The sequence below is a fragment of the Simochromis diagramma genome, unplaced genomic scaffold, assembly GCF_900408965.1.
Source record: "Simochromis diagramma unplaced genomic scaffold, fSimDia1.1 OVJJ01000604.1, whole genome shotgun sequence".
Classification (NCBI taxonomy): Eukaryota; Metazoa; Chordata; class Actinopteri; order Cichliformes; family Cichlidae; genus Simochromis; species Simochromis diagramma.
Window position 1 is genome coordinate 3,010,804 of NW_024387416.1, and position 23,856 is coordinate 3,034,659.

Sequence of the window (23,856 nt, forward strand, 5' to 3'; positions counted from 1 at the left end):
AGGTATCAACAGATTGTCAATGGTGAGGAAGACATTTTTCCCACACATAATCAAAGAATGTAGTCTGCACTCACCCCGCTTAGACGTCAATTCAGACGGCGCGGTGCGAGAAAGCTACAAAACAAGATTAATATCACTGGAAACTAATATTTTGATTACATTAAATTAGCTGTGAACCTCAGAGAGACTAGAAGAGCATAAAAGTTGGGTTTTTTTCGCAGCTAACCAATTAACTGTACATATTATGCACTGGTGTAGTTAAAAGGCTTCTCCTGCTGCAAATAATTAGATATTCTGCATGACAGATTTTATAGTTCCACCAGGAATCAAAGCTTGTTGCTCTCTCTGGTAGTTCACGTTTCTCTCTGGAAATGAAATGAAGTGTCACCTTGCGTAGATTTATGCCTCATAAATAACGACTTAAGCTGGTCTGGTGTTTCTTTGCGACTTTAAGCACCAACTTCACTGTTAAATATTAACAAAATGACCACAGATCAACAACTACTGACAACAGGATAACACCCAATAGAGTTGCTGTTTAAGTAATTTAAAGTCCTCTAAATCGATGCCCCTTTTTAGCCTTAAAATATACCAACACTGTCACCAATACTGAAACGTACCCTATGATCATTTAGCAGTATACATCTTGGCAAAAAGGCTCTGGCAGACGGTTAGCAGGTCAGCAGTGAGTAAGGGGTGGCACTTTCACAAAGTCTTGATTAGATAATTATCCATCCATATCTTGGCAATATGTTGCAAGGGAACAACGCGCTTCTCATTACACCGCTGACAGGCCCTGCATCTGTGGGTTGCTATCAAAAGCAAGGTGTTCAGCAGGCACGCACTTGTTGATTAAAAAAGAAAAAAGAAAAGAAAAAGAAATAAGATGTGCCAATGTGAAAATTAGATATACTCCTTCAGGGAGAGGTGGTAGGTACACGGAGCATATCACGGACTGAAAGCATGACAAACAATAAGTGAGTTCCTGGAATCTGGAACGGGTAATGAGGCTATTTAAAAATTTACCTTTAGCTCCCCTGCTTTTAGCCATTCTCGTTCTATTTGGAATAAGCGCTCCATCTCATATTGTTGTCAGTGACGCATTGCACTGTTAAAGGGACAAGAGGTCTCCACTGATCAGTGCAAATAAGCGTAGGCACTTGAGGACAATTTTGAGGTACTTGTACGCTGATATATCCATTTTACAATGTTTTGGCATTCTAGTGCACTGCCTTAATTCAACAGGCATAATGAATAGCTCCATTTCAAGTTCACATATAAACATCAAACATATGTACAGCCTGGAAAACATAAGCTTTAGTTTTCTGTAGATACAAATAAAATATTTAAGTAGAGCACTGATTTTTAAGGGTGATGATGTTATCAACATACCAGCCCATATTTTTTTAGACATCGTACTCAGATTTACACACATGCACTATGTTACAGTTGTACAGTGTTTCATCTTTCAGCAATTTATTTTACCAGTCGGTACAGCGCCGTCAAATTCTCAGCAGCGACGCGTACCCTGTGCACCTGACACAATTTCTGAATTAACCCCATGTTTTGTTTCAAATGGGAACTTTTATATGAGCTCATCCATAATAACAAACATACCTATCATGATATATCTTTCTACAATATCAATATATCAGATGAGTTTTTTTAAAAAGTAAAAACGACCACTGTATAGCTGTATAAAAATCAGCTCTTTTACACACGTGTGTAGTTCTACTTTTAATCATTTAGCCGCTAGCATTTCAGTCCCATGAAAGTTTTGATTGCTTGACTTTTACTACATTATTTTATAGTGTGTTGTTACTTTTACCTGAAGAAATAATCCATAAATTTCCGCTACCACCGTCACATTGCAATTGGTGAAAAATTTCACAAACTACCCTAAATAAATATGGCTTTTATCCCCTTCATGGTAGTTTCCTTGTTCAAGCCCTCATAACTTTGCCTTCCACAGGTAGGGGAAGTGCACCAGATAAGGAGGAGCCTCTCTTTTTTAATTTAACCACAGGACACAAGAGTTCACCATCACCACAGAATAAAGGCCTGAGATATCTGAGAAGAGAACAAATAAGTAGAAAAAAATCTGCACAGTGACAGAATACAAGATTTCTTTGCCATGCCCATACAAACAGCGCTCCGTGCTTGCCCTTTTCACCATATCTGGCCCCCTGCAACCTCCTTTCATCTTTTTTTAAAATACAGTGACAGAAAAGCCCAAATGCAAGCCAACAAGTCACTGGAACAGAACTTTCAGGGAATAATCCTGATGTAGTACGAGAACTGGAAGTGGTACATGACAGTAGGGGAGACTAGCTTGACTAGTTCTTGTACAGACAGTTGCAGACACTGGATTAACAATGAGGAAATCCTGGCTTAAAAAGGATTCCATCATTTGAAAAAGAGAGAGGCCAAGAGATGTGCAGGACTCCAGCCTGCAAATTTTCTTACCGATTAGTCATTTGAATAATAAAACTGAGAAAATTTGTGAAAGATACTTGGTTTCATTGCTATAAAAAAAAGAAAATCTGGAACTGGAAAAAAAAGCAAATAATGAATTGATTGATACCAAACAGCTGCCAATTACTATTCCATCGACTGACTAATGATGATGAGTTTGTTTCCGCTCTGAATGAGAGCTTTTATTAACCCAAGTGCCACATAGGCATCCTGACAGCTTACAATCAATTTTTCTTATACTTAGCTATGAACACTAAATATATTTTCAATTCTACCCTTTCCCCTGCCAAAAGTGGAGTACAATACTGTAAACTCAAAGAAAGGAACACATTCTCGCTCTCTGCTGAGTCTGTGATCTCTCAAAAGGCTCTCCAAATACAACCCTGTTTAAACAGTTTTTAATTCCTTCCTTGCTGTAAAGTGTGCCTCCACCCACAAAAAGCAAAACAGTGAAGCTACTGTCTCATTACACGGAAAAAAAAGGGACTCACGTGGATCAAATACTGTACATAAGAGCGCACACAAAGGAGGTTTCATTTAACCAAGCCACTGAGTGAGTAGTAACGGAGCTTGAGCCTCGCTGTGATGAAACATGCTGTAGGCAGAAGCAGACACATAAAAAAAACGCATTAGTTCTTACTGCTTCTGAGCGCACGCTGTGTTACCTGCAGCTTTTTTGAAACGTCTTGAATGATAGAGTTCACCCTTTTGAGTCGGACTGCCAAGCGCTGGCACGCTTTTTGTCGAGACAAACTGAATACATTGCTTTTGAAGAGCGACGGAGCCTGGGAAGGGACCGGAGCCTGGAACTCCAAAAAGACATGCACAAAATGTGTGATGAAACTTTCAGCACCACGGACAGCAGCTCTCAAGAAGCCCGATGATTAAGAGGGGGAGGTGTTGGCGAGGGGGTTGTGGAGAGTGGGGAAAAAGAAGGCGATGGAGTGGAGGGAGAGGCAATAAGTTCATTTGATAATTAAGCGAAGACAGCATATTCCCCACCGCTTGCGTTTCAGCTATCCCCCATGTCTGCTCTTTTAAAAGTGGAAGCACTCACCCCAAAGAGCGCACGCACGCACACATACGCACACACTCCTGCGGCAAGACCCAGCTTTTCCACGGTTTTTCCCTGTCTCTGTGTCTTAGGCTGAATAATGCAGGGCCTTTACCCAGCGCTCAAGCATGAGTGGATAATCTGGCCACAAGGACAGGCTGTGTCAACATTTCCCTTTACTGCCTTATTTATTTATTTACCCACCCGCCCTAGGACTTGGGGAGGGCGAGAGAGGATATATGTGCATGGCTAACAACGTGGTGGCTGAGCAGATGACCTGCTTCCAGGAAGATACTTATTAAAGATTTTTCATGGGAAGCATACAGACTGTGCCAGGCTGATTTGGGAAAATATGTGAAAGCATTTGAGGAAGACCATTTTATGTTAACTCTTCATATAGGAACGGGAATGTAGGGTTAATAGTCCAACCTTTTCGCTGTGGATTAAAGCTTCAGTTGTGTTGTCTGTTAATCTAATATCAGCCAGTCTGAAAGGAGAAATATGCTCATTACAGATCTCCATAGTGTAGTGGTTTTCATATTGGCCTAACAAGCAAGACCCCTGGTTTGATCCCAGGAGGAGGCACAAATCCCCCAGGGGTTGCATGAGGCTGGGCATCCAGCGTAAAAATCTGCCAAATCAAATACTCAGCGCTACCCGCTGGATGTCAGATCAATTAAAAACAGAAAATGATGGAGACATTGTTTAACTCATCAACAATATATTTGCCAAATTAGATCTCGAACCATCGTCCGCTCAGCTGTGATGCTACTCTGCTACACATGCTGCCAGGCTGGGAAAATTATGAAATGATTTCTGAAATACCCCAGCACCTCTTCCAGTATTATAGCAGCTCTGCTTTGCAGAGGTTAACACTTTTCCCTTGTGTGCAAAAGATCCCCAGTTCAAGAGTGGGGAGCAGATGCACTGGGGGCACAAGTGTACACCTAGTCCGGATCCCAACCCTGGATAAAACGGGAGGGTCCTGTCAGGAAGGATGGCTGGTGTAAAAACAGCCAAAAGTACTGACTACATCTTGATTTTCTGTAAATATAAAGATTATATTAAAAAAATATAAGCATATACCAATGTACAGGCCACTACTGACCAATAGGATATGCAGACTGATACATGGGTTAGGCTTATATAGTGCTTTTCTACTCTGGTATCAGGAGGAGCTTGGGGTTCAGTATCTTGCCTAAGACAGGAACAGCCAGGGATCAAACCACCAACCATGTGTCTGGTAGATGACCTGCTCTACCTCCTAAGCCACACAACAGAGCCACCCACTCTAGAAAAACAAGAATCCATCCAAGTGAACTTAGATTTCTTATATTTTCAGACCAGATTTCCAAACCCCCAAAGACAGCAAATCTGAAGTGACGTGTAAAAGTAAAAACGATCGACTGAGCGACTGTGTTTGAAAGATGAACTGATTACAAAAAAAGACTTAAAAACTAATTTTCTGCTGATCAGTTTATCAACTGTTTATTTCAGCAGGTGTAAGAAAAAAAATAAACCTAGGTAATGGCCTTTTTTTCTCTCGATATTTTCAGCTGAACTACCTTCAGTCTGCAGTTTCAGCCTTGAACGACAGCGACGTAAAGTTCTAAACTTTCCAACCCTGAAGACTGATGCAAATGCAGCAGAAGTCTACAACGCTAAGTCAGTTCTCTGCTGTGGATTTCAGTGTCTTAAATTTGTAAATGCGCTTGCACTCGACTGATGTGCCGAAATCCACTTTGCAGCCGAGGCTTAATTGTTGCACATTTAAAATGCCATTCACAGTGACTTTGCACTTCTGAGTCATGTTTTTGGGGTGGCTTTTGTTTCTTGTGCCTAAATAACTGTTACAATATGACTCTCGGCACGGCCAATCAGGAGCTCAGGCTTTAAGAGCCTAATCCTCTTTAATTTGCGATTACTTGTAATTCAAAATGCTAGCCCACTAAACCACAGGAGATTGATTGTTTAAGTGTCCTCCTCTGCTGTATTGCAACCTGGATACTGATAACAGAAAAATAAATTCCCCGCGTATATATCCCGAGCTCTCACGGTGGCATTCAAGTAAATTACCATAAAAATCACTGTACAAATATTTTGGCATCAATCATTGAGCATAAACTGCTAAATAGCTGGGAGCCCTCTTAGCATTCATAGAGAATGATTTCATTGGCATTCTTGTGGCAGATGACTTTAGCCGCACGCATTCCTCCCTCGAATTAGAATGTGAGAATTAAGAGGGATTTCATATAGCACGATAAGTGTGTTTTTAAAAAGCAAAACTGATTGAGCTTGAGGGAAGAGGGAGGATGAATTAGGTAATTATCTCCAAACAGACACCAGTGCTTCTCTGCTGTGTGAGAAACAGGCCCGACACTCCAGGATCAAAGTGCTCAGCATCAGCAACAACAACAACACTCACTCCAATCTCAGTCTGCCTTACCTGATTTCCAGACCCACATGGCAACCCACGGGTCTCAGGTACACAGGTATCTTTAGTAAGAAGCCGGTGTCTTATGATCTCTGTTTGAAAAAGCTTCACTCATAACACCAAAAAGATCATGTCTCTCAGATACTTCAAAGGAATAATGGCGTGTGTGTGTGTGTGTTTACCTCTAATTTATTGATAACATTCCCGGCATAAGATTTATTTTGTCTACCAGGTTCATCCATTATTGATTTTAAAGGCAGAATGTTTGAGTAACAGAAAGCTTAAGGGAAGTTGAGGAAAGTATTCGTGTGACCCTGCTGGCAAAACACAAAAACCCCAAGTTTGTGAAGTTGTACCTGCTCTCACCTCACGTGCTGAGTCAGTCATTAAAAACCAGCCCTTTAAACTCCCCCTTTAAACACTTACATATCTCTATATATATATTTGTGCCATTTTAAATCACAGCAGCGGAAACAACGACGCTGTTCTCTCCCGCGGAGAGGGACCTGTCCTACCTGCTCGTAGCACGTCTCCCAGGTGAGGTTCACGAGGCAGGAGGAGAACAGCTCATCTTCGGTCCGGCCATAGCCGTCCATGGTGTGCCCGCCGCGTCTGGTGAAGGAGTCAGCAAGACGGAGATTTTGTTCAAGTCTTCCCTCGACGACTGCTTCTTCCTATCTCCCTCTCTTTCTCTCTCTCTCTCTCTGTCCCGCTCTCTTCTCCGTCCGGCGCCGTGGATGCTATCAAACGAACAGCGGCGGTGTGCGCGCGGATGCTGCCGTTACCTCGGTCACGTGGCCGTCGTCTCCAAAAAACCAAAGTGGGATGTGTCGGGGTGCATCCCACCGCCTTCAGGTGTCAGGGTCAACGGTGGCTACCGACGAAAGCGATGAAAAATACTTTAAATAACACGGCAGAGAAACGACTGGATGCCTGGAGTGTGGTCGTTAGCTGTTTCTCTTTCGGTCACGGTGAGCAAAATAAGAAAACTGCTTTTTGTTTTTACGTCTTTTTTTTTTTAAACAAAAATTCCTTTCCCAGCTAATGAAACCCAGGGCATTATGAAAAAAGTGACATGAAAACGGTCAACATGCTGGTAGAAAAAACACTTTAGGGAAGTTTAAAGAATTAGAAAACTTTTAAATAGTTTTTATGTCCTCGTGAACACTTAATATGTATGCCAAAAAGCTAGCACCTGTACAAGGGTTTTTCCAGGATTTTTACAAATGGGGTACCAAGAATAAGGGTGGGGTGTATGGCATGTATAAGCAAAGTCATCTGATTTCAAAGGGCTATTTTTGTAGTAACTGACACAGAATCCTGTGTTATATTTAAAATACATTGCTAAATATAAAGTTTTATATATAAAACTTTCATGTGTCCACCTCCAGACCCCACAGGTTTATGTTTATATGATAGTTGCTATCTACCAGCAACCACATCTCATGAACCCCCTATCCGGTTGTTCAGTGATGACGCGACGATTCCTACTTCCGGGCCTAAAGTAGTCTGCGTTTAATTTGACCCCTTTACCACTGGATCCTGCTGTTACTTATATCGGTCAGGTGTGTTTCCCCTCTGTAAGGAGGAAAAACAACCGTGAAATACGAACTCTGTGTCAAAAAGACAGAACTTGTTTCCCAACGGCTGTCGCCTACTGGAATAACTTATACCAGGACCTGGAATGGGAGAAGATTTGGACCTTACCGTCGAAATTTCTATTAAATAACAAAGTAAAGGAAATATCTTTTAAAGTTATTCATTGTTTTTACCCAACTAGGTCTTTTCTTGTACGTTATAAAAAGGACATTGATGTTAACTGTACATTTTGTAATTGTGTGAAGGAAGATATTTCTCATTTATTTTGGTCATGCTTATACACGAATCTTTTCTGGCAAGAATTTTGTGTTTTTGTTGTTTCCTTTATCTTTTCTGAGTTCTCTCTTTGTTACGAGAAAATATTGTTTGGTTTCTTTAAGTACCCCATGCACAGGGCAAACGAATTTTATTTGATTAATTTATTGATATTATTGGCTAAATTTCATATACATAAGTCGAAATTTTCTAACACAAAACCATCCTTTCGGTGCTTTTTAAATGAAACCAAACAATATGTTAAAACCATACAACATTCTCAAAGTCAAAAAGCTGTCAAAACCATAAACCTATGTTCCCTGTTCAATATCATGTGATTCTATAATAGACTGTCTATTTTGCTTTTTTATACGAACCCTCTGACATTGTGTTTGCTATTTTGTATTTGTATATCTGTATTTTGTGCTTTGTCAATAAAACGTATTCCAAAAAAAAAAAAAAAAAGTAGTCTGCGTTTAATATGGCTTTTGTGTCGTTAACATGTTTAATGTTATGTATTTTCTTCTATTTGATCTCAAAAAGCTCCTAAAACAGTCAGTGATCACTGTTGACCTCCCTCGGCTTTTATTGCCGCTAATCATTTATTTAAGCTCAGTTTTTAAAACCTTAGGATGTAACTACAGCCCAGCCCATGCAGCAGTATATGAATGACTAACCTCGTATTGTGGATGGATTATCTCAGTTGTTCTCCTGGCTGAAGTTTGGTCCTTTTACAGCATCCTGCCATGCGATTACATTTGTTCCTGACCACCGACAACACTCACGTTAACTTTTATCAAGTGGAGAAAAAGTTAGCTTGTTTATATTATGCTAACATAGCTGTGTCGCTAGCGGTAACGTAGCACATCATTATATACCAGCTAGCCCAACTTCAGTAACCCTACAAACGTCACTGCTGTTTAGTTTTCTGTCTTCATTTATGTTGGAAGTGATAACAGAGCTGTACGTTTTAATTTGTTTCCAAAACCCCGCAGTCAGGACATGCTATATTGTATTTAGATAGAAGCTAGCGAGCTAACTCCCTGCTAACTTCTAACTCCGTTAAATGTCATAAATTCCGTTTTCATGGATGCCTGGATGTTAAACTCAATTGTTGCACCTGGTAGAGCAGAACGCTGATCATTTTATTAAAGATGAAAGACTTTAGACAGTTTTTCAACTCTCAGTAATGCCATAGTGATCGTTTGATATATGGACCTGCAGCGGAGTTTAGGTCCAGACACGGCTAGTGACGTCAGACTGAACAACCGGATTCCTGACCATTACCAGCGAACAGCCGTGCAATTCATTGTATTTGTAATTTTATTTGACTGAAAATAAATGTAAATAATGAAAATAAATGCAGAAACTTGTCCATGTCTTGAAATACATTTAAGTGTAAAATACATAGTCACTCCTTGTTGTAACATTGGTATCACCACACTATAAATATCTTGTACATTTAAAAGTATTGATAACTTCTCTTCTCTCCCAGTTTAACTGAGCTGTCTGTGATTTAGTCTCTAATGGGTTTAACAATTTGTAGTCTTATACAGACAATTTGGAAACTTGTAAACACAAAAAGCACATGTGCTGACTATCAAATTTGATTAACTTTGGTAACTTTGTGCCACTCAGGTCAGCACAGTTGTGCAGTGGTTAGCGCTGCTGCCTAATAGCAAGAAGATACTGGGTTTGAATCCACTGTCTGACTGGGCCTTTTCTGTGTGGCGTTTGCATGTTCTCTTCAGATACACTGGCTTCCCCCCACAGTCTAAACATGCAGTTAGTGGGATTAAGTTACCGGTAATTGGGGATTCTAAATTGGGTGAGTGATTGGCTGTCTCTGTGTTGGCTTGTCCAGTTACCTGACCTGTCCAGTGTGCACAAACTTACATCCATCCAGCCAGTTTAGGGATGGATGAAACCTTGGAGCACATTCCAGGCTGTGTGGCAGGGGTAGCATGAAGTCCAGTTTTTTGATGAATTTGTTTACTTCTTTCTTAAAATTAGAAGGACTTTTTTTTTTTTTTGACTGTAACATAGCCTACTGTACTAGCACAACTAGTCCCCCAAACCCAAAGATGAATGTCTGTGTGCAAAATGGATTTTTCTCAGTGTTTCATATACTTTAAATGTATCCAAAAATAGCAGACTTTTTTGCATAAACTATAGGGGGGTGATGTAGGCAGTGCATGAAAGAAACACGTAGAAGTCACTGTCGCCTTTGCTTCTTTTAAAACAGACTCAGTTCTGTCAAAAGGTGCACAATTATTGTAGGACATAATACACGAGTTCAGTACTTAGCCTTGGCCTACATGTATCCTGATCTCTATTTGGGATTTATCTTGACTAAAGATATTTCATCCCACAAAACACTACCTTACATTCTGTCCAAAATATGTATCCAAAATGGGGCTTTTTCTTTTTCGATTCTGTGTTCTAACTAATGCTAAAATGTAAAAGGCATGCAAACTTTCAAACCCACAGTGCACCCACACAGGTGTTTGAGTGTACCGTGTGTCTCCTCAGATCTGTGTGGGCCTGTGTACTGAGTTGATTGACATCTCTCTCGCTCTCCTGTTAGTTTTCTTGTGCCTGTTAGTGTGAGGCAACCTCCACCTTTACTATTTGTCCTATATATTCACAAAGACTGCTGACAGCACATAGTTCCCATTTTCCGGCGTAGCTTGGCCTAGCTTCAGCCTTGGCAGAGGTTTAATCATTCGGAATAAGCCAAAACAACTGCAGAGGTAAAATGGGCCTTTACTGTAAACAAAAGTAAGTTCTTGCTGAAGCTTTCTGTCAACTCTTGAAAGCATCTGTACACCATATTCGTCTCACAGAACTTATGTACAAAATGTAACAGCACATGGCACCAGATGAACATATAACCGCAGATTAATTCATTTATTCCCAGACCATGAGAGAATGAGTGCTTGAATTGCCTTGTAATCAAAATACACATGCAATTACTCCACATATTTAATAATTCGTCAACTTATACAAAAAATATGGCTAAACTACTTACATTTACATACATAATACACATACTTACAAAGCAAAAAATGTAATTTGACATTTTAAAGGAAAATTGTAGGTTTTTACTGAACATCTTAAGATTTATTAACTCACTGTAGTGTTTATACTGTCTTACTAAAGTTTAAAGTCAAATCATGACGTTGCTGTTGGTGTTACTACACCTCAAAATAGTTTATGTTCCTTTGAAAATCCTGCAGGGTTGACTCATAACTCCAGAGCCTCCATGGGGCTACACAATATATCTAGACAATGCAACAAGGGGGCAGTAAGTGTTCCTTTATGTAAACCTGCTAAACAACTCTAGACACATCACTTGGCTTTCATGACTAAGATTAGTGTAGGTGGATTGAGATATTAAAATTTCTGTTTTAAAAACCCTTTTTTTCTGCATTTCAATCTTCACAACCCTGCTCTCCATGTGTTCTTCAATGTGCTTTATCATTTTGTAAGTCACAGATAGAGGCGTCAGACTGAATCAAGCCCATTATGACTGATTAAAGGCCTCCCAATTAAAGTGAAATTACAGCTTTAGACTAAATTCCTAACTGCACATCAAACCATCAGAATAATTGTACAGCATTGTGGGAAAACAAGCCCTTAGAAGCCAAACCAGTACAACATTTGTGCCACGGAATAAGTGTTACCCGCGTGCAGCCATGCTGAGCACGGACAATCTCTCATTTTGCTGCTAACAGGGCTCATTTGAAGAACTGTCTTTTAGCACACCATTTATTGTGATATGAGACCCACGCAGTCAGACGGGCCTTTCGAGCGTCAGTCTTCTTTGCCGGCCTCTTCGTTTGATCAAGATGCGTGATCTGCACCCTTTTGAAGTATGGTCAATTGGCACAGTGTTGCATATTCTCTTTCCTATGCAGAAATTGTCAAGAATTCACTGCGGCAGAGAGTGGGAGAAAGACAGCGAATGTTTGCTACAGTGACTGGCCGTAACCCAGCCTTCGCGTTTCATCTAGCTCATTGCCGTGAGGCTTGCGAGCGGTGTCAACATCGTACATTATGATAAAACACATTACAATCCTCTGTGTTCGGGGAAAAAAAAACTTAAAATAAAGAATTTAGCAAGATTTTGATCTTTCCGTGACACTTGCGCTGAAGTCGGGGGTTGGAATGGGCGGGATTCTGGCAAACCAACTCGGTGTCTCGAAGGAAAGCAGTCTCTGATCTGGAGGCAAAGAAAAAGAATGATGCAAGCAAAACGAATGGCAGCTTGTTCTTTAGCGTTATCTGTCACCATCAGCCATAATCTGTCCTGTGCTGTAGATTAATTTAAAGATTATGGAGCCCTATACATTCGTATGGTGCGGTGGAGTGCCGCAACACGAGAGAAATCACAAATAGCATCCGGCTTCCCTCTGAGAGTGAGGCGCAGCTCGGTTTGTTCCTATACTTGTGCCTCGATCCTCTGTGTTCTTTCAACTTGTTTCTTCGTCTTGCCCAGTGACACATAAAAGCTTTTCACTGAATCAAATCAGCAGTCTGCGATAATTCAGTGTGACAATGTAACAATTGTGTTGGTGTGATCTTATGTGGGGATACTTCTATCATTCGCACATCTCTCACGGAGGTTGCGGCAGCAAAACTGGGTGAAAGTTCAGGGCGGCTACCAGCGTTGTGGGGAAATAAATGAGGTTAAATTTTGTCGCCTCCCCCACTCCCCCTCTGCCCACAGGTGGCGGCTGCACGTTTCTGCACAGGTGCCTTCGGTAGTTGCGTGAGTGGTCCGAAACTGGCAGGCCATTTTTAAACATGCAGTCTACATGCCACGTCTCCCCTACATAACCAATCTATCAAGCCCTAACCCGGCGGTACGTGCATATACTCCCTGTATCACAGAGAAGGCTTGGAAAGCAACTGTCATAGATGGCGTGATTGAATTGTTCCCTTGCACTGTCACCAGAGGGGCTATTACTTCAAATTAGCATACAAATTCAAACCAGGACAGATGGATTTGTCACATTGCGGTCGCCATCTTCCTGGAAGATTGGCTGTGCTTGTGCTGCGCGATGGAGATAAGACACCTGTCTCGGTGCTGGTGGGGGGAAGGACCGGCGTGGGATGGGAGGACTGGGTGGGCGGATGGATTTCCTGAAACGCTGAGGTGTTCTGCAATAAACTTCCCTACCCACGGACTCAAATGATGATGAGGCACCATCCAGGACTCTGTGGGTGGTAGGAGATTGAGCTGTAGCAAGCTGGTGATTCACACTGTTTGGAAACACAGTGAACAATACCTGTCTGGAATTTGTTTGCGGTTGCTACTTTTTGGTGAGTTACTGTCAAAAAGCCACATAAATGTCCTCCACCCACTCCAGACACGACATCAGCACAAAGTGTAAGGATGGATGCGTAACAGCTGTGGGATTAAATGCAGAGACGACTCTCATGCGGTGCTCCGCAAGCCCTTGGCTTCAACTTTTAATAGCCAAACAAAGGATGAACCGCATCCCAGCTCGGTCCAGATTTCACTGTTAATAATACAGAGACGCGTATTCATATGTATGAACATCCATCCCCGTGCAGACGCAAGAATAAGAGCAAGAAAATAAGACCACTTGCTCTCCTCGTGTAGCCTCACATCAGACACTAACAAAATACAACTTGGAGACGTAATGATTTTCATTTGTAATTATGGCAGGGTGAATCAATGGGAAGTATTGAGCATGAAAAACTGTTCTTACCCCAGGATCAATTCCATATAATTTCCAGATCAGCTCAAACTAATGGGTTTTCTATTGGCTTCACTTCGGAGAAAGACTAATCTCTCTGGTACCATTTTGTGGTTTCTGTGGATGTTTCCAAGCAAAAGGCCATCCACTTAAAAACTCGTCTCCCAAAAGTCCAAAAATATTGAAGCGCGCATGCTAATTTCCTGACTTAGCATATTACACAATCTGCAGGCTTAATTTAAAACTCCCTTAGTAGCAGGTCTACTATCTCTGCCTGCCTACATCCAGACACTACAGAGATTGTGAAAATGCTTACTGGTTCATTTTTTGCCTCTATCTTTAGTTGAGGCTTAAGTATATTTCCTTACAATTGATGTAAAGTTGAGATGCAGAAGAGACAAAAGGAAGGTTATGGTGATACGGTCGACAGTCCACCTGCAGGAGAAGAAAGGTGCAGAGAAGCGGTTAAATACATTGCGTTTGTTTGCACATTCACTCGTTCTGATAACGGATTAATTCTTTTAATCGAGTAAAAAGTATGGTGCCTTCTTTGCCCACAGTGTAATGTCCGTTTGCTTTGCTTACTCCATTTTGAAGTCTTAAAGACATCAGATTTCTTCTTAACACCCATTTGAAGTGTCTTAAAATGATGCATTGTTAATTACAGCCAGGTGGGAGCCAGCAGGAAGCTTCACCTCAGCTACTTTAAGTCACTGAACTGGATCCCTCAATTTCTGCCTTTCAGGCATATTCTAGTATGAATGATTGTAGTATTGTTCATATGTTAACTAAGAATCTATTAGCTTGTACCCGTGTCTGTGTGATGCACACAATCTTTATTTAGAATGGTTTCGTGTAAGTCGTCATCACTGCAGTATGCTGCTGCACAACATTCAAGTTTCTGTTAGATGTTATTCACAAACAGTGTTTCTTAACACGTCTGCTTGTTCTTGACTCGTGTAACTGTGGGATTTTAGATTTATGTATTCATATGTACACACTTCTACACACATTTCATATTACATCATTTATAATGTGTTTGCAGGGCACCACGTGCAATTCTTTCTTCCCTGGTTAAAGTTATCTATCTATGGATGCAGCTCGGTAACCAAGCTTATAGTGTGACCAAGTAAGAGTCCACACACACCATATCAAGTAAATAAAGACAGTGACAGCTACGATGTTAAAATCCATCCATCTCTTACATGCTCTCTGTGGCAGCCTATATTAAGCTAACCTAAGTAAGCTAGTTCTGGTTACTCCCTTATTCACAAGGGACCATCACAGCAGGTGGCGCCACATATTTGATTTGGCAGGTTTTTACACCAGATGCCCTTCCCAAGATCGTGTATCCCCTCCTTGGATTAAATTGTCTGTTAAGTGTATGTGTATACCACTGCACTACTGAGCCAGTGAAGCTGACTTAAGTGACATTTGAAATATCTTTCGGATTAAAATATACACAAGCACTCCCAATATAATTTGGGAGTGCTTCACTGGAAGCCAGTTTATAGATTAAAGGGTAAAACGAGGAGCTACGTGCTTTCACTCTCCAGCTCAGACAGCACTTTGATTATATGTTAAAAGGACAGAAACTTGTTGTGCACTAAACTGCCACCTGCAAAGCTGTGATGATGAGGCATCAAGGGTGGTACAGCAGAATCTTTTTCCCCTTTAGTCTTGTTCAAGAATCCTGCTGTTCATACTCCTCGTGGTATTCATGCATCGCCAGCCACACAGAGCTTGTCTAGACTAAGCTGCTGACCCACAGAATGAGAGGGGAAAAGCTTCTCAAGAAAGTTTGTCAGAGCTCAACCAACTTCGTTTATAAGGAATCACTTCTAGTTTCTAAGTTTAATCTAGCAAGGCACACTTCTCCCAACCGCAAGGTTTACCTTCAACATTAGAGAGGCAGTGACACAAAGCAGTACAGCCAGAACAGGCTCCAGCGCAGCAGGGATTTCACACTGATCTTGCTCCGAAACATTTGCAATTAACATCCCCCTCTCCCCAACTGTTTCTGAAGCTATCAATATCCCAGTAAGAAGATTTAACTTCCCTCAAGAGCCGGGAAACGAGCTGGATTTGGCAGGTCAGGACGTGTGCGCACGTGAGGGTGATGACAGAAAGTTTATGTACAGATTATCCTGTTATTTTAACGCAGACAGAGGAAGAAACATCTTATTACAAAAGCCATTTTATTAAGTTGAACAGATGACAGGAAATGTGACAGGAAATTATCTCCATGACAAGAGAACATTACATTTCACCTGCATCAAAATGCAGTATAAATTACATTTGATCATCATAACAAAGCAAAACAACAGCCAAGAATCCCAAGGTGGGATTTGTTATTTTGGGTGTTTTTTTTTTTTTAAGAGGAATGTTGAAATTCACATGAAACAACATGCTTCAGGTGTAAATGACTAATGACTAAACTCCTGATAACCACTCATCATCTGTAGTCCTTTTTTCTTGTAGTGCTTTAACCATGTTGGCTTAAAGAAAACAAAGTGGCCGTCGAAGGTCAATTCATCATTGATTTTAAAACCACTACGCATTCAATACACAGGAGCAAAAATAGAGTTCAGAACGATGAAAATAAAACAAATAAAATATACAGAAAACCCAAAGAGCGTCTTCATTTTGTACAGGCGGGCGAGGACGCGGCTCCTGCAGCGGCACATGCAAACCTTCTTAGTACTGAGTGTATTCCTTGGATGAGAGTTTTGCAATGATACGCTCCAACTGTCTCTTAGCTTCACACTGGGGGAAGTTACTCATCTCGTAGTACTGCGGGGCAATTTTCACCAGCCTAGAAAAGAAAGCAAGTAAACATTAGTCACAAAAATTGTCTTCGGTGTTTACTTGTGGGAGAGTGCCGTTCTTCCATATTCACACTCCGACTACTGGTGCGGGTTCGACAATTTGATCCTTAATTGGACGAGGTCACAGGGGGAGGAGGGAAACGTGCATACGAGGTTTGTTGCGGTTTTGCTGTTAGCGCAACGATGCTCATAAGTCGACGCTGGTATGACTGCAATCTTATTTTTATTAGATCCTTGTCATAATTGCTTTTGTCAGCCTTTTTATAACCATAAAAATCACAACATTTCAGTGGCTCCAGCTGGTCGCAAAGAACAAGATATCACAATTAGCTTTGGGAATGTGTGATAGGAGGCCTTTTTTTTTACCATTTGATAACATTTTTATGGAGCAAACAATTAGCTGATTGTGAAAATAATTGCTAGATTAACCGATAGTGGCTGTGTGCTGCAGTGACTCATAGCTGAAATGAAAACTTGAGAATTAAAAACATTTAAAGACTTTCACGTGTAGCAGGGTCATGTTTACGCACAACGTTAGTTCCTCATAACCATCAACGTGATTGCCTGTGCTGGTGAAGAGTCTTGGTAAACATTTAAAGTGCACCAATGTTACTGGCAGGAATTGTGATGTTTATGGCGGACACAATTTGCCTTTGAGAAGCAGGCCACAATTGGGATATGTTTGTGACCAGTAGTTTATCGTGCACCAGCACCACTCATTTGAGGCAGAAATGCACAAAGGTAGTGCAGGTTGATAAATTAAAGCGCCCCTTACTCAGAATGAAACTGCTGAAACTCACCACTCGGGTTTGATGTCTGTGCATGTGCGGATGTAATTCTTGGTGGTGAGCACAAACTCGTTGTAAAGCACCCACTCCGGTTTGTGGTCCAGCACGGTGGAGGGGTGCAGCTGTACGACTTGGTTGTCCTTCACGGTCAGGTAGTGGCCTGTGCGCTCCAGGTGAGCAATCTGTTCAAACCGCAGCAAGACAGAAAACCCCATGAAATCCAGAAAAAGTCAAAACAAGTACACACACACACATCTTTTACTGGTGTGTGTGTGTGTGTTAATCATTCAGTCCCATTACAATCTAAGAAGTAAATTATTAATGCTTTGATTTAAAAAAAAGTAGCAAGACATTTGAGGCTAATTCGTAGCGAGTGAGGTTTTTTTGTGTGTGCTGTGGTCGAGCTGCATTGGCGGCTGTGATTAACCAAGGCAATCAGTCTCAATAAAGGCCTTTCCAAACAAAGACATGATCTCAAACAGTGCGAACGCCTGAACACGAGCTGCAAATTTGTCTCCGAGATAAAGGTTAATGTTGACAAATATTTAAATATTAACGCCATAATTCAACTTGTCAGGTTGCTTGTTTCAGGTAGCCCTGAAAATGGCTTTTTGCAAAACTGCCATTTGTTTTCCTGAGCGAGAAACAAATTGATTTCATTTCTTGTTATGTGCTTAAAACAAGCAGCTCGCTGGTGCGTGTGCACGAGTGCGCGTGTGTTTGCTTGGGGTAGAAGAAGAAGAAGGAGAAGAAGAAAAAAAGGCAGCTCTCGGCTGCATTTGCAGTTTGTACAAATGTTTGGCACAAAAATACTTCAATGAGCATCAGATTAGCAGAGGAGCTGTATACAGACAGCGTTTGCTCAAATATGAAATGTCACAAAACAACAACAACAAATAAATAAATAAAGGAAAGCAAAATAATGACACTGGCAACACGATGAGAGACTAAACAGCACATCGAACCTTACAAAACTTAAGAAACAAAAAAGTCCCAGATTCACACCGACCTGCATGAAAAAGCCCGTGACCAGTGCTCGGCGGATGTTGATGTAGTAGTCTCTGCTGCTGAACTCAGTGCTCCTTCGCGGTAGGCTGAAGCGGTCCATGATCCTGGACAGCTGCTGCCGTACGTTATCTGCTGACATCAGCGAGCGGTAGTTGACAAAGTTGTCATAGCACCACTGAGTGGACTCGTGGTCTGTGTGGGAAGAGAGCAACTTAGGGTTAAGGAGCATTTAAAAAAGGAAAAAAATGAATCTAATCAGTGAAACGTGTGGGGAAACAGGCCGCTCACTCTGTTTAAAGGCATGGTAGACGTTGAGCAACGTTAGGTGGTCTCCGTCGATGTGGGCGAAGCGCATCTTGGCCTCGTCAGCCACCTTCTTGGCCTCCGTGGGTCGCACAAAGCACTGTGGGACTAAACAATGTTGGTATAGGCCCCAACACAGCCGCCCATAGGGATAAGTTAAGCAAATCCCACAGAGAGGAACAAGGCCTCAGCTCAAGAGAGGCACAGAGCACTTCACAGGGCACACTGCATTGCCAAGTGATTACGGTGGAAAAAGGAAAGGAGGGTCCAAAGAGAAGGGAAGGAGGATGGGTTTCTCTGTCCTGATCTGCTACACTCTGGCTACAGCCAGTCAAAACAGCCCCTCCCACCCTACACCTGACAGTGATGTGGACTTCCCCCGGACTCTTTGTTCTGCCCTCTCCCCCTGCACGAACTCGCTCTGAATTGCTTAACGCCAAACCTGCTTGATTGTAGCTTTAATGGGTAAAAGCTGTGTTTATTGAGCCTCATGGTTGGTTGCTGTGGCGGCACCGCTCTCAGGTGTACTTTTGCTGCTTACTTTAATGAACTCAGCAAAAACCTGCCATCCTGAAACACCTGCTTTAAGTGCGCACCACGTCCGAGCACCTAGTTAAATCCATTTCCCCGCTCTCAAAGACCCTCACGCTCCCTTCAAAGGCGTCAAGATTCATCTCAATGAGCAGCATTCTGCTTTGGCAAGCCCAAAGTGCAATTACTGCTGTAGCATGCTGGTGCTGCTCCAGCTACACCTATACATTTTGTACAGACATGTAGTTTTTTTCCCCCCCTCCCCTTCCTCGCAAATAACAGCTGACACCATTGACTTTATCAACTGCTTTTCCTGTACTGAAGTTCAGTAGGTACACATTACGCCAATACTAAGGAGACCTCAACTTCTGGACTGCTGATATTTTAATAACCGCACACAAAACCTGAAACCAGTCAGGGCTTTGGTATGCATCAAATAGACCAATTTAAATCCTTGTGTCACCACCACTAGACCAACAAGAAGGGTCAAAGAATGAATAAAGGGCTCTTAGAAGATAAAGAAGCTGCTCTGTAAATTTCCTTACAGCTCACTGGTCATTTGGGAGGAATGGCCAATGAGCACAGGAAATGGAAAGAGTAGCAGATCAGACCCAAGCAGCGGGGCCAGCCCTGAGCATTACCTGACAACATGGCAGTGATGGAGAGGACCTCATTGGAACAGTTGAATTCACAGCTGGCGATGACCATCTTGGCCAGCTGGGGGTCCAGGGGGAACTCTGCCATCATGGAGCCCAGCTCGGTCAGGTCACCGTCGTCGTTGAGCGCTGCCAGGTAGTTCAGCAACTCCAGGGCTCGCATCAGGGTCTCTGGAGCTGGAGGAGACAGAGCGGGAGAGATGGGCCATTAAAATGCTCCAAGCCCATGGGCAAAACACACACAGATGGCTGAAACAGACAATTTGCAGAACTGTCATTCTTTCATTGCAGCAACACTTGAGGAGGACAGTTTGGGACTCATTCACACACAATTATGTCAGAATTGATTAATACTGCCGTACTCCATGCTCACATTTAGAAGTGAGATAAGAGGTCAAGTTAACCGTTTAGCTAATTTAGCTAAATGTGCTAAATGTGCTAGTCGCAGCTTTGTGGGTTTCATATGACAGTGAGCTAAAACATCTGAGACACGGTTCCTGCCAAGAGAAGTCATTTGATCCTGGAGCTGCAACAGGAAGGAGGAGTGTGTGAAGGTTTCATTAATTTTATTAATGTACTGCTGCTATTTCACTGACTGCAAAGTGTGGCGGCCACAGATTGTCTGATTTAATCAGACAATCTCATGGCAGCAACTTGATGCACTTAGACACATAGACACATACACTTGGTAAAGATGGACCACTGAACTTTAAATGAAACAACATAACAAGAGAAAAAAGGTGCAGAAGAGCATCTCTGAACATGCAAAACGCAAAGGAGATGGGCTGCAGCCGCAGAAGTCTGGGCCCCACTCCTCTCAGCTAGGAAAGGAAACAGGCGCTACAGTACACAGGCTTATGAAAACTGAGCAACAGAAGATTGTCTGCTCTCATGATCTTTAATTTCTGCTCCAACATTCAGATGGCAGGCTCAGAGTTTGGGATCGACAATGAAAGCACAGCTCCATCCTGCTTGAGCAATGTAAGATGATGAACACTGTAGGTATACTTCAAGCAGGATAACAAACCATGTCACAAAGCTAAAATCATACAACAAACAGGTTTCTTAAATACGACAGCCATGATTGGCCTCCACAGACACCTGATCGAAATCCACTAGAGCACCTTTGGGATGTTGGTGGAACAGGAGATTCACATTATGAATGCGCAGCTGAAAAATCTGCAGCAACATTTTTTTTATTTGTAAAAATAGTTGCTGGTAACATTAGTCTGAAATGATGCATTAACTAATGCAAATCTAGAATATAAAAACAAGTAAAATAAAATCCACTTGGCAATGGCCTGGCAGAAAGCGCCTAATCTGCAGATTTGATTATAGCAAACAATATTAATTAACGTCCTATTTTGATTTGCACACCTAATAAATTAATCTACTTAATCAATGCCAACTGGACGAAAATATTCAGAGCAATTGAGGAACAGTCCGACACGCTAGGGTTTCCTGTTTGTGTCTTCACGGTCAGATTAAATTTACAGCTGTTAATTTAAGTAGTACATAAAGAAAATCAATCACAATCAAGCTACTGCATTTCAAAACTTCACTCTTTAAATGTGGGGAAACAGCTGGGTCACGAGCTGACCCAGCTGTACTGACTAAAAGCGATTTCCTTATTCAAGGACTTACTAAGACCTGGAAAAGAGAAGCACAGTCCATGGAATCAGTCATAAATTAGATCAACCAGCACATTAAAAGAAGTTAAAAACCCAAAGAAAAGGAAGAAAAGGTAGAGTTTCCATCACCTGCTGCGCTCTGAAGTTTCACTATGTGACGGCCAGAATTACACCAGACGTAATCATGGCAGAGCTCATTTTTCATCCTCCGCTCAGGCAATCCTAAACAACTAATGCAATTACAGGGGAACTTTCTACTTAATGCTTCAACACAAAAGGCTTCCACCGTTTGGTTAAAAGATTTTTCCTCCAGATGCAATTATTGACCTTTGGCTCCCGAGAGCTGAAGCCTAATGACCAGTTGCATGTTAACTGAAAATTAGCTCAAGCGCGGGCTGCGGCGCTCGCTCTCTTTCGTTTCTCTCAAGTGCTTTCCCCCACCCCAAAAAAAAAATTCAATTTCAAAAAGCAGGGAGGTGTTTTTTTATGATTAACAAATATTGATTTGGGGCATCAACGCTACTTTTTTTCCTTTCTATACACAAAGTGAGTGCCGGTCACATTACTTAGCAACAACAGTAGCTTGTGTGGGCCTGCACAAAAGGTGAAAATCTGATTTCCAAGTACCGCTAGCGTTAAGAACCCGAGTGGAAATTCAATCTATACCCAACGCGACTCATCAGAAAGTAAGTATTGACTGTCTCAACACACAAGAATCCGATATATTAACCAAGGGCCAAATCAATGAGGCGAAAGGCTAAAGGTACATTAAACCACATTGGCTTTGAAAGGTACTTCTTTGGAAATGTCACGAGGAAAATGAATCCCACCCAGCCAAGTCCTTGTGTAAATCGCTACTGATTTCTTTTTGGATTTTCCATTTGGTTGTCTGGCTCGCACTGTCGCTCCTGTGTTTAGCGAGCAGGAAGCCGGGTGGACAAAGGAAGAAATAACCTACGTACTTGAGCATTTCACGGTAAGGGGGGAGGATTAAGGTTCCAATTCACATTACAGACAAGCAAACAGAAAAAACTACTTTGGGTTTGGAGGCTGATCATCGCTGGGGAAAAGGCCTGGACTCAAATCCAATATGCGTGGAAATAATAAAAAATGTATGTCGACCTTGTATCCGAACAATAATTACAGTTGCCTCAGAAAGTTGCCAATTTGAAACGAACACCTTTAAGCCAAAAACATGATTAAAGGGGTTCAATGGCCAAAAAAAAACAAAGAAAAAAAACATTCTATCACGAGACTATTGTCTCACTGTATTTCCCGACTGCCCAGAGACACTACACTGACCTGTATTTTCTCCGAGGCAGGCCTCTGACACGGCATATCACAATTGATCCGCTGTAAATAGCCGTTATAAAACCCTCTCTGGGAACTCCTCAGACTTAAAGCAGACTTCATTTGTTGCACCCAACTAGCTGCAGCTTCCAGCCTGCTCAGGAGCTATTTAGGAGAAACCTTCTGCAGAGAGTGGCTCAAATCAATAAAAAGGTGATCCTCCCCCCTCTCTTTTGCCCGACTGTTCCCGGTTAGACTCGGCCGGTCCTCGTATGTTGATGTATACCCTTGCGTTTTTGCGAGAAACGTGGGGGTGGTGGTGGTGGAGGTCAGTCACGTTTCTCTGGAGGAATATAGAGGGAAGGCAATAGCCAAGGTGATAGCGCTGCTATTGATGTAACCAATTTCATTCTCAAAATGGCGTTTGCCACAGTGGACGGGGAGAGATGGGTTTAATCTCAGAGGTGAGATGAAAACTATATTATGGTGAGAAAAAGGGTGGAGGGAAGAGGAGGAGGTTAAGGATAGGGAAAGGAGGGGTGGTCTCCTCCAGAAGACGTGGGAACACACACACACACACACACGCGCACACTCCTGGTGAATGCCATAACTTAGCACCTCGAGGGAGAAGAGGTCTGTGTTTTGGCACAGATCGAGCAGGATTCGGATATAATTCAAGCAACCGTGACAGGCGGTGCATAAACTAAGTGATCAGCCAGAATACTAACTGCACACATCAGTCATTTCTCAGTCTGAACAGCAATAATAGAAATTTAGAGCGGATTCCTCATAAAAACTGCAAGATACTAGTGTGTAGTCCATGTCTATCACAACACATATCCTCAGATCTCCAAACATTCACTATGTTTTATTTGATGTCTGCCAAGATCCCTTCTTTGCTTTGTTGTTTTTCCCAAGTGACGCTGCCAACCCAGATTTGATATCGTACATCAAAGCAACTGCAGCTCGACTAAATGTTGCTCGATTTCATAACAGTTTGTAAGTGTATTCATCCTGATTCAGAGAGCGCTAATCAAATTCAAGATCTCAATATTCTTTGATTCTTTGGTTAACTGACACCTGTGGTCGCTGTCAGCTGCAAAGTAATATAAATCTACATGAAATCGAGCAATAAAGAAGAGCTATTGTGCTAAACCATGCAAACAGAAGGAGGTAGGCTTAAAGGGGAGCTGAAACTGCTTGTTTCAGACTGTGGATGGACATAGCCCACCGTGAGATAAACAAGGATCATTTCAAATTTTGATCATGCAAAGC

At 41.9% G+C, this 23,856-nt stretch overlaps 2 protein-coding genes across 7 annotated transcripts in view; both read right to left on the minus strand.

The window, feature by feature from the left end:
* The window catches only part of ppargc1a (peroxisome proliferator-activated receptor gamma, coactivator 1 alpha), a 300,282-nt gene extending 293,596 nt beyond the window's left edge, over positions 1-6,686 (minus strand). For 2 of the 4 annotated variants that reach the window (XM_040012277.1, XM_040012276.1), the window contains exon 1: positions 6,479-6,683. In XM_040012277.1, the coding sequence (XP_039868211.1) occupies positions 6,479-6,559 (81 nt within the window). In that variant the 5' untranslated portion in view covers positions 6,560-6,683. Of the gene's footprint in view, positions 1-6,478 lie in introns of all 4 variants that reach the window. The other 2 variants (XM_040012273.1, XM_040012272.1) reach the window with 2 other exon arrangements.
* A 9,064-nt stretch (positions 6,687-15,750) lies between these two features.
* Positions 15,751-23,856, minus strand: part of LOC120721754 (pre-mRNA-splicing factor ATP-dependent RNA helicase DHX15-like) — a 34,057-nt gene continuing 25,951 nt past the window's right edge. For 2 of the 3 annotated variants that reach the window (XM_040012284.1, XM_040012286.1), the window contains 5 exons: positions 19,646-19,837; positions 18,459-18,581; positions 18,172-18,362; positions 17,175-17,344; positions 16,244-16,361 (listed from right to left, as the gene is read on the minus strand). In XM_040012284.1, coding sequence (XP_039868218.1) covers positions 16,244-16,361; positions 17,175-17,344; positions 18,172-18,362; positions 18,459-18,581; positions 19,646-19,837 — 794 coding nt within the window. Of the gene's footprint in view, positions 16,362-17,174; positions 17,345-18,171; positions 18,363-18,458; positions 18,582-19,645; positions 19,838-23,856 lie in introns of all 3 variants that reach the window. The other variant, XM_040012285.1, reaches the window with a different exon arrangement.